The 11,058-nt window shown below is 32.6% G+C and overlaps 1 protein-coding gene across 1 annotated transcript; it reads left to right on the top strand.

The window, feature by feature from the left end:
* Nucleotides 1-823: 823 nt before the first annotated feature.
* LOC111407979 (probable clathrin assembly protein At4g32285) lies at nt 824-3,696 on the top strand. The gene is made up of 2 exons (XM_023037714.1): nt 824-1,108; nt 1,436-3,696. The coding sequence occupies exon 2, from the start codon at nt 1,534-1,536 to the stop codon at nt 3,394-3,396; it is 1,863 nt and encodes a 620-aa protein (XP_022893482.1). The 5' UTR covers nt 824-1,108; nt 1,436-1,533; the 3' UTR covers nt 3,397-3,696.
* The last annotated feature ends 7,362 nt before the right edge of the window (nt 3,697-11,058 follow it).

Below are 11,058 nucleotides of genomic sequence, written 5' to 3'. Positions count from 1 at the left end.
TTTTTTTTAACAAATTATAAATGATTTACATATACATATTTATTGCAAACATAAAACAAGAAACAATTGATCTTTAGTGGTTATATGATACTCACTTTATCTAGAAGTCCAAGGTTCAAATTTTTTAACAGCAAAAAATTTATTGACAAATTTTTAAATCTTGGTCAAACCAGTTTAATCGGCCAAGTTAATATAAAAATCGCCCAGTTAACTTGGTCAACTCGATTTTGACCGAGTCAATTTCATTTTTATGAAAATGTTCTACCTGTCCCGGTCAAGGGCTCGGGTCACCGGTTCCCCAAGCCGAGTTTTATAACTATGATGGCGCGTTATAATTTCCCAAACTTTATTTAGCATTTGTTTGACTGGCATTCTTTAAAAAAATATTTTTTTTAAAAAGTAATTTAATATAATTTCTATCACAAATTCTTCAATAAAATAATACTATACGCAAATTCAAAAATTTTTCTTATTTTTTAATCACACATTTTTATCTATACACTATTTAAAAATACATTCTTATCAAAAGAATGTGGCTCAAACAAGGGCTTATAATCCAACAAGTTCAAAGGGTGAAAAGAAATCCTTAACAATTAAGAAAATGTTATATGCAAAACAATTAAGAAAAGACCAATAACCTAACTAAATACTTCAAATGGTGAAAAGAAGCCTTAACAATTAAGAATAGGTTCTATATGCAAAAAAGGTTATATAAATTAAGAAAAGGCCAATAACCGAACCAGTCCGGTCCAAAAATACAATATTTTTGAAATATTATTCTATAAACACTGAAAAAACCTCCAAAGGTGACCATTCGCTATTTGCGTATATCAGTCTCCACGCGTTTCGCCTTCAATTTCTCTCTCTAAATTAGTCCAGTCTCTCCACGCTACACGTCTTGGACTCTTTCTCACTTTATATATACGTATATATAACGGATATGTACTCCACAATGTATAAGTATACACGTTCATGTATATGTATATAGCTGCGTGCGTATTCAGGTATTCATAGACCACCGCCAACAGTGGCTGTGTCGGCAGATCAGTCGGTTCCTGTGTAGATCACAGTGTTTACAGCTCCAATCACTGAAAAGGGCCCAATCTTCGTAAGTCTTCTATTTTTCTTGAGGGTTTTGTGTTCGTGTCTTACATGAATATATAGATACCATCTTTTGTCCAGGATGATCTGGAACTGACTCTAATTCCTAGCGAAATTCAGTTTTGATTCAAGTGATGTAATGGATATAAATATGTGATTGTGTATATATCGGAAAAGATCTCAATTTTATAATACGCATATTAATATACCCATAACAAGAAGTCAAGAATCAATATACATAGATATAGATGTAGGATTGATTTTATGTTTTAATGTATATTAAGATATTTTTAGTATTGATATTCGCTGTTTTTCAACTGAATTTGGTTTACAGGGTCTACATCTACCCACAAAATTTAGAAAGCGGATTGGGGTTTTGTGGTATATATCCAGAATCGAGTGCTATCAATAGTTGGGTAAATAGTTCATACAATGGCAGCAAGTACGATCAGAAAGGCAATTGGGGCAGTGAAGGACCAAACAAGCATAAGCATAGCCAAGGTGGCCGGCAATGTTGCACCTGACCTTGAGGTCTTGATTGTAAAAGCCACAACCCACGATAACGAGCCTGCAGATGAGAAATATTTAAGGGAGATATTGAATTTGACGTCTTATTCAAGAGGGTATGTGAACGCCTGTGTTACTGCAATTTCAAAGAGATTGAGCAAAACCCATGATTGGATTGTGGCGTTGAAGGCCTTGATGTTGGTCCATAGGCTGCTGAGTGATGGGGACCCAATTTTTGGACAGGAGATAATGTATGCCAGTCGGAAGGGGACAAGAGTTCTAAACATGTCAGATTTTCGAGATGAGGCTCACTCGAATTCGTGGGACCACTCAGGGTTCGTGAAGAGCTATGCACGTTATCTGGATCAAAAGCTTGAGTTTATGGTGTATGAGACGAAATTGAATGGTGATGATGACAACAAAAAGAGTTATCAGGATGAGTATGGAGAGTTCAGGGATGATCGTGATTTTGGGATGAATAGGTCAATGTCTTATGGTGATCTAAAAGGCCCAACAAAGGAAGTGACACCTGTTAGGGAAATGAAACCTGAGAGAATTTTGGAGAGGCTCAATCAATTGCTTAGGCTTCTTGATCGTTTATTAGCTTGTAGACCAACAGGCTCTGCAAAGAACAGCAGAATGGTGATCATAGCTCTATACCTGCTTGTGAAGGAGAGTTTTAAACATTACACTGATATATGTGAGGTGTTGGGAATTTTGTTAGATCGATTTTTGGAAATGGAATATGTTGAGTGTGTTAAGGCTTTTGATGGTTATGTAAATGCGGCAAAGATGATTGATGAACTTGCTGGCTTTTATAATTGGTGCAAGGATACAGGAGTTGTGAGGTCATCAGAATTCCCGGAAGTGCAGAAAATTACTGACAAGCTTTTGGGGACACTTGAAGGGTTTTTAAGGGAAAAGGCAAATAGGCCAAACAGCCCTGAGAAAAGCAGGAAAGCTACTATTTCTCAAATTAAAGATGACAATGCACCGAACATGAATGAAATAAAAGCACTTCCTCCACCAGAGGACTACAGTCCTCCTCTTGCACCAGAGCCCCAACCTGTACCACAGACTCATCAAGTAACTGAGGAACTGGTGAATTTGAAGGATGATGGGGCATCGGCTGATGAACAAGGCAACAAATTGGCTTTGGCTTTGTTTTCTGGACCTGCTGCTAAAAATCCAAATGGTGCATGGGAAATATTCCCGACAGATGGAGAGCATGAAGTGACTTCAGCATGGCAGAATCCAGCTGCTGAGAGTGGTATAGCCAACTGGGAATCAACCTTGGTCGAGTCAGCTAGCAATTTAGCAAAACAGAAGGCTGATTTAGCAGGAGGTTTTGATTCACTCTTGTTGACTGGTATGTATGATCAGGGGACAGTGACGCAGCATGTAAATATTTCTCAACTGAGCAGTGGGAGTGCAAGTAGTGTGTCATTGCCTGTGACAGGCAAAAGTGCGACACCTATCTTGGCATTGCCTGCTCCTGACGGAACAGTCCAACCAGTCGGGCAACAAGATCCGTTTGCAGCATCTCTATCTGTGCCACCGCCATCCTATGCTCAAATTGCAGATATAGATAGGAAACAGCAACTGCTCACACAGGAGCAGCAGATTTGGCAGCAATACGCGAGTAATGGGATGCAAGGCCAATTGGGCTTGGCCAAAGTTGCTGGCACTGCTGGTTATTATGGTGCCGGAATGCAATCCATGATGTCTTATGGAATGCCGCAAGTAACGGGCTTGGGTCAACCTGGGGGTTATTACTCACCATTCTAAGTCGATTCTCAATAATGTTCATATCCAAGCCCCTGCCTTTCTTATTTCATATGGTATCATCTACTGTGCTACATTTTGCCTTTTCCTTGACAATTTTGCAAAATAAGAATGAAATCAGGATAAAGAGATTATCATGCTATACGTGAATATTGCTTTTGAATGCTTTGTTTCGTATCGTATGTAAAAGATCAAAAAGAGTATGTTAGAATTATTCGAATTATATTTTTATCAGCATTTTCAAGAGACTATTTAAACATGAGATATTTTTTCAATTAGTCTATATGAGTACAGGAAATACCCACAGAATTGGTACAAATTTTTGAATTTGCTGAGTTGGAATAGAAAATTCGTTTTTTATTCACTTGTCAATTGCTTGCCTGTATTAAACCCATAAACCGGAGCAAACAAATTTTCTTTTAACAATTCACTCGTCTTCATTTCCCCCCAAATCTGTAACGCAAGAGGAAGACCAACAGCTCTTCATTTCCCCCAAAATCGCAGGCAAGAGGAAAACCGCCCCTTTCTTCGTCGTTGGCATCTGGACCACTGCTTGACGAGCACCATTGGACGTAGCCCACTGAAACTGAACGTGCAAATTTTCTTTGAAGACGGTAGTGAAATATAAAGGTAGTTATAAATTATAAAATTGATTCGAGAAGCTATTTTACTGACGACTCTATTATTATTATTATTTTTTTTGGGGTTTGATACGTACCTTAATTGACAGGAAATTGGCTAAGTCCTATATTAATTTAACGACCTCATGTGCCACTATTTATTTTTCGCATGTTCATTATTGCTAGTGGCGGGGTTGTGCTTTGAGTTACATGTAATTTACCACTTCTAACAAAATCACGGCATTTGTTGCAAGAAAAGAGATTATAGAAGATGAGAATCGTGATTTCTTGGTAGAATGTGATGACGAGGAAATTGTTTAATGAAATCACAAACCGGTATATCACTCTATTCTTAATGGTGCGATGTTTGGGTGTACAAGGCTTCTACAGTTTAGTTTCTTCGCATTTCTTGTTGTAGCCATGAGGGTGATGTTTATTTACTTTATCAATCTGGTGCCATGGGTTCAAGGTCCTCAATGGGAGACTGCAGATTTTACAGTAAAATGGTTCTGTGCCAATTTGATTGTGGGATGTATATTTTCTCTTGCCGTATTGCTATTTTCTTGGCTCTCAGAAGATTGAAATATCTCAAGTACTTTGTCCTTGTATATATTAAAATAAAAAAATAAATGATATTGGCAAATATTTTCTTTTAGGCTTTCATATTTATTACTACATTTCCCTTCAAAAATTTATGTGGACCGAAAACCATGAATAGCTGGTCTGCTAACTAAGCATTACAACAATTCGCAAAATATTAAACTTGAAGAAGCCTACTAAGTATTACAACAATTCGCAAAATATTAAACTTATGTCCAAAGCTCGAATGACGTTGACAAAAATAAGTGTTGGACATCGAAGACTACTATGACCAAAAAGTTCTTAAGGTATAAATAAAGCATATAACAACTACAAATTGATATCACCCGTTCACGTCGGTCCCTTCCCACCACTTTCTACAATTCCTTTTCCTTTGAGAAATGTAACGTGCAATGTTATGTCAACATCTCGTTTTTCAGTAATTCGGGCTAGGCTGTCTAAGACTCTTAGCAAGTCTTCGTATTCCTCGTTGGGCTCATGCTTCACCTCTTCGTTTCCTCTCATTCTACTCAACAACTACTGACGAAACAAAAAATATCGATCAAAAGTAGCTAATTGGCCTTTTCCTACTTGGCCACTTTAATGGTCTTCTCTCGCATGCTACAAACTGCAAACGACAATCGAAAATCATATCGATCAAAATCACTTGAGTAAATGGAATATGATTCAGTAGTATTATATTTTCTTAGATTTGATCACGTTGAATTTTGCTGAAACTAAATCTTTTTAGGCTTCTCTTATATCTTCCCTTGTTAGATGTTTTTATAGGAGGTTAATGGTGGTATGTTTAGTTACAGTATATTTTTACTGCTTGTTAGATGTATTCTCTTGTTGCATTGAGTCTTACTACTCACCCCATGTGCGTATAGTAGCTTAACAGAAGTAGGCACACTGAAGCATATTCTATATGAAAAACACCCCTGTTTATGAAAAATGAACAAAATACCACTCTTTATGAAAAATGAACAAAATACCTTTGCCCAAAAATTTATGAAAAATACATTTGCCTAGAACAAAATACCCCTCTCTATGAAAAATGAACTTAACAATCAAGCTCAGAAATTTAAGAACGAACTCACTAATTTATGAAGAACAAGAAATCAAATACTTCAAATGTATATCTAAATAAAGAAGAAATAACACTCAAATCATGTAAACAAGTCTAACACAGCCTAAACCGTAAATTAACCTTAAATTTGATGAAGGAATGCATAAATCAGTAAATAACAAAATACTTTTACCCAGCATCTACGATTCAACTGCCATCTTCAAATGCTATTTCGACTTTGGGCGTCGGTGGGCTGCTAATGCAGGAGGATCCGAGTCGAGTGATGTTGATTTGTCAGATAGCACGATGATGGCGCTGAGATACCATGAGATGGCGGATCGGAGCAAAGATGGAAAGTGAATCACAATTATTTCCTTAATTGGAGAAATTTGACGCGTCTTTGGTAATTTGGCCATAACTTTGGTTACGGTTATCAAAATCGCTATTATGACCCCAATCCGAAAAGCTCTCTTCGGCGCGCACGTTGTGGCCGGTGGGTGTCAATTTCGAGCCCAAAATCCACTATTTTCCTTTTCAAAATTCAATTTTTAGTTATTTTTTTACTATTTATGGTAATATTTCGTTCCCCTTTTTCCATATATTAGAAAACTCGAATTGAGCCAAATTTTTGGCAACTTACTTCTTTTACTTAATATTTTATTTTGGTATAATTTTGGGATTTTGCCATTTTTGTAATATTCCCATAAATTCGTATTTTGCAGCTATTTAACTCGTCTTGTGGGTTAATTTTCATCATTCTGCATTATTAATAATATTGAGTTGAATTCAGAGTATTTTCTCTAGTTTTTGGGCGTTTTCTATCGTTTCTTTCTTGCGAATCATCTGCTACAACAAGCCAATAGGATAATTACTATCCTACTCGGCGTCAGCTGCCATCTTCGCACTATGTCCGATGGTGCCGGTCAGTTGTCCAAATGTCGGCGATGAAGAAACGAACAGGTTTCCTCTTGCTCTATGATTTGGGGGATATGTTTTTGGGGGGAATGAAATCTGGTTTATTAAAAGGGTCAAAGTGAATTGTTAGGAGGAAAATTGGTTTGCTCCGGTTCATGGGTTTAATACATTTAAAACGGCTGAAAAGGACAAGCAATTGACAAGGGAATAAAAAAAGAATTTTCTATTCCAACTCAGCAAATTCAAAAAATCTGTACCAATTCTGTTGTTATTTCCTGTACCCATAGACTAATTGATATTTTTTACCTTAAAGAGCCAATCTTTAAAATCAAGCTCCAAAAGAGTGAACGGGTTTGACTCTCCAAATTTGAAAAGCAAAATCCACTAGATATAATTAAATGCATTTAGAGTATTTCAATTTGCAATGTATGAAAATAATAAAATAATCTAAAGAAAAGCTCGTTAAAAAAATAAAGAAAAATATTAAATATTTTTTTGGAAAAGTAAAATTAAGTATTAAGTATAAAGAGTTCATCGGAGTACTTTAAAATTTTAACTCTCTAAATTAATAGATACTCTCCAAATAATAGAATATGCTCCATAAAAATAGAGAATCTTTTGAAATGCTCTTAAATCGAGTCTTTTTAGTTCGGTTGCTGACTCTGATAGGCCCTTGTGACTTGCTCATATGTGTTTTGGTCTCAATATATGCAGAAGAATTTGCACTTCTATATCTAATACTACCATTGCAGGACTTTTGAAGCATACTGTGTCTAGAGCCTTGCACTATACCGTGATTGAGATGTATTCAAATTGTATGTTAAGCCTATTGTCTTGTGTAGCGTTGTGATTTGAGATGATACGATAGGACAAAAATGACATTCTTTAATTTTTGTAAAGGGATGGCCATAAAGTTCAACGGCTAAGTATCTCAATCCTTGAGTCACTTAGATCAGAAGGAGATTTGGTTCTCTCTATTTCCGGGTTGGGTGGATGAGGAATCCATTCTCGTGAACAAACACAGCCCCTACACACACCTTGGAGCACTCCCTTTGCAGCGTCTTTTTTTCTATCTCCAATTTTTGAGAAGAAAGAAGATTGTCTTGAATTCTAGTATAGTTAAGAAGAAGATTATTTTTTCATTCTCTGGTGGGGATGTCGTGCTATAAAAGCCTGAATCTATGTAGACACTTCACTCACATGAACATAATATGAGTATGGAAGCTAACTTATGATACAATCAAGCTCATTATATAGTCATTGAGTTTAAAGTAAAATAAATTTACAGTTTGATTGAGTATTTACATGGATATTGTATGCCGTTATTTATGTGAGATCGCACATGTTATTTGATCATGGTATAGCGATTGGTCATGTGAGGTTACATGTGTTATTTAGCCACTGTTTGACAATGTAAAATTGAGTTTTGAATAGTAATTTTTAGAAGAATATGTGGTTTAAAAATATGTAAAAATTTTGAGTTTACATACAGAATATTTTATTTTATGATGTAAAAAGAGTTTTGAAATATTGATTGCCAAATAGGAGCTTAATCATGATATAGTGATTGGTCATAATAGTTACAATCTTTAAATGTTTTAAAGTAATGATCCCATGAGAGCTCGAGTTAAACCCATGTTTAGCTAATAATTATAAACTCTTTTATTTATACATTTTATGTTATCTACAAGTATTACTCACTCATTTATCACTCATTTCTATCTTTCATGGTTTAAGTCAATTATAAATAACTCCAAGAACTCGTGGGTTTTGTTCATCAATCAAACGAGGAAGCCTACCTTTGTTGATGAAACAAGTGTCCTAGACAAACTATTGTGATTTACATGTATTTTTCCATAGTCACATGACTTGTTCCAAGTATCGATAAGGCATAAAAAAATAATGGATAATGTCATTTGTACACTCTCATGCTTATAGCTTAGTTGATATTGTCTTGTTGTAAAAAAGTGATTGGTTGAAAAATCCTTTTTTTTTTAAACTGTCAAATCACAATTTATCATGCAACAAAGTGTATGATTGAAAATTAAAAACATTTTGACAAACTTGAGGAATTTCAGTTTAATTTTGAAGTGCTGCCATGAGGAATAAAAGTTAGTTTAATTTCACTACTTTATCATATTATGTTACTGTCCGTCCTCCACCTTCTGGAATATTGCTTAGTTGAATGCCTACATTAATTGATTTTTCACTTGATCATTTAATAAACCTTAAAAAATAAAAGGGTAAAATGTAAGTTACGACAATATCTTCAAAACTATAAAAGAATCCTCCTTTTTAATCACTTTTATGACGTAAATAATGGGGAATTGACATTTGATACAACTATTAAGTAGATATCTATCAAACAATTTAAAAAATAAAAAGGTAAAATGAAAGTTACGACAATATTTTCAAAATTATAAAAGAAGCGTTTTTTTTTTATCACTTTTATGACGGAAATAATGGTGAATTGACATTTGATACAATGATTAAGTGGAAATCTATTAAACAATTTCCATCAATTTTGAGAATGAGATGTGAAATTGAAATCAGATTGTAGTTTAATAACTTGATTGAAAAAAATTAAATTTTAGTGACCCAAAAAAGATTATTCTGAAAGTTTAGAGACCGCAGATGAAATTTATATAAATAGATATGCCATAATTAGTATTGAGGAAATGGTGGCTAATGGCTGCCCCACCCACCCACCCACTTTTTCACAAAGGCCTTTGACCAAAATTTTCGTAATTAAAAAAAAAATGTAAACAAAATTGTTATGGTCGAAAATACCCCCCTCATTTGCAAACAAAGAAAAGAGAATTAGAGAGAAAAAAGAGGAGGAAAAAAAATGTAAAAAAGGAGTCCGGATCCGTCGCCTACCGACGACCCGAACCTGTCCCACTTCGACCTCTCTGGACACACCACGATCAGTCGGAGAAACGCCATTTTCTGGAAGGTTAGACATGTTCTCTATAAATAATTTCTTTGAAAATGTTTAAGTTTGAATGTTTAGGATTTGAACGAGTTAAATCCAGTTTTTTATGGTTAAAATGGAAGAAAAGATCGAATTTGAGGTTGAAATGTTAGAAAAACTGGAAAAATGAGATGGAGCTCGCCAAAAATGGAGTTTTCCGACGAACTGGATGGAATTTTGGTCTGTAAAGTGGTCCATTACAGACCAGTCCATTACGGTCCGTAACGGACCATCAGGTCCGGGTCCGGACCCGAGCATTCATATTTTTTTTCATTAATTTATTTTAATTTTTAGTATTAAAAAATATAATTAAATATGAAATAAATTATATGTTAAGATAATGAACAAAATATTTAAAAATAGATTAAATAGAATTTTAATTTTTTGTTTTGACTTAAATATATGTTTAGTAATTAAATAAGTTTAGTAATTAAATATATGAAACAAATAAGATATATTTTAAGAAAATTTAAATAATTAATTATGGAAACAATTAATATAATTAATTAAAAAATACTTAAATGAAAATATTAATATATTTTAATTCAAATAAATAATCGAAATAGAGTAATTAAACATGAAATCAATAATATACATAATTAACGAAATATTTAAAGAATAAACTAAATTGAATAAAAATTTTCTTACTTAAGCAATTAAGCTAATTAATTAAAGAAATAGTAAAATGAAAAATCGAATAAAATATTATTATTTTTATTCAAATGAATAATCGAAATAGAATAATTAAATATGAAATGAACAATATACATAATTAACTAAATATTTAAAAAATAAATTAAATTGAATAATAATTTTCTTACTTAACCAATTAAGATAATTAATTAAAAAAATAGTGAAATGAAAAATTGATTTAAATATTATTATTTTTATTGAAATAAATAATTGAAATAGAATCATTAAATATGAAATGAATAATATGCATAATTAACAAAATATTTAAATAATAAATTAAATTGAATAAGAATTTTCATACTTATCGAATTAAGATAATTAATTAAAGAAATGGTTAAATGACAAATCGAATTAAATATTATTATTTATTGAAATAAATAATTGAAATAGAATCATTAAATATGAAATGAATAATATGCATAATTAACAAAATATTTAAATAATAAATTAAATTGAATAATAATTTTCTTACTTATCGAATTAAGATAATTAATTAAAGAAATGGTTAAATGACAAATCGAATTAAATATTATTATTTTTATTGAAATAAATAATTGAAATAGAATCATTAAATATGAAATGAATAATATGCATAATTAACAAAATATTTAAATAATAAATTAAATTGAATAATAATTTTCCTACTTATCGAATTAAGATAATTAATTAAAAAAATGGTTAAATGGCAAATCGAATTAAATATTATTATTTTTATTGAAATAAATAATTGAAATAGAATCATTAAATATGAAATGAATAATATGCATAATTAACAAAATATTTAAATAATAAATTAAATTGAATAATAATTTTCT

This window comes from Olea europaea, chromosome 13 (assembly GCF_002742605.1).
Source record: "Olea europaea var. sylvestris chromosome 13, O_europaea_v1, whole genome shotgun sequence".
In the NCBI taxonomy this organism is placed as follows: Eukaryota; Viridiplantae; Streptophyta; class Magnoliopsida; order Lamiales; family Oleaceae; genus Olea; species Olea europaea.
Note: the sequence above shows the minus strand (reverse complement) of the source record. Positions and strands in the feature narration are given on the sequence as shown.

Bases quoted from the DNA above. Each gene is read 5' to 3' on its own strand.
- LOC111407979 (XM_023037714.1), top strand. From the start codon at position 1,534: ATGGCAGCAAGTACGATCAGAAAGGCAATTGGGGCAGTGAAGGACCAA.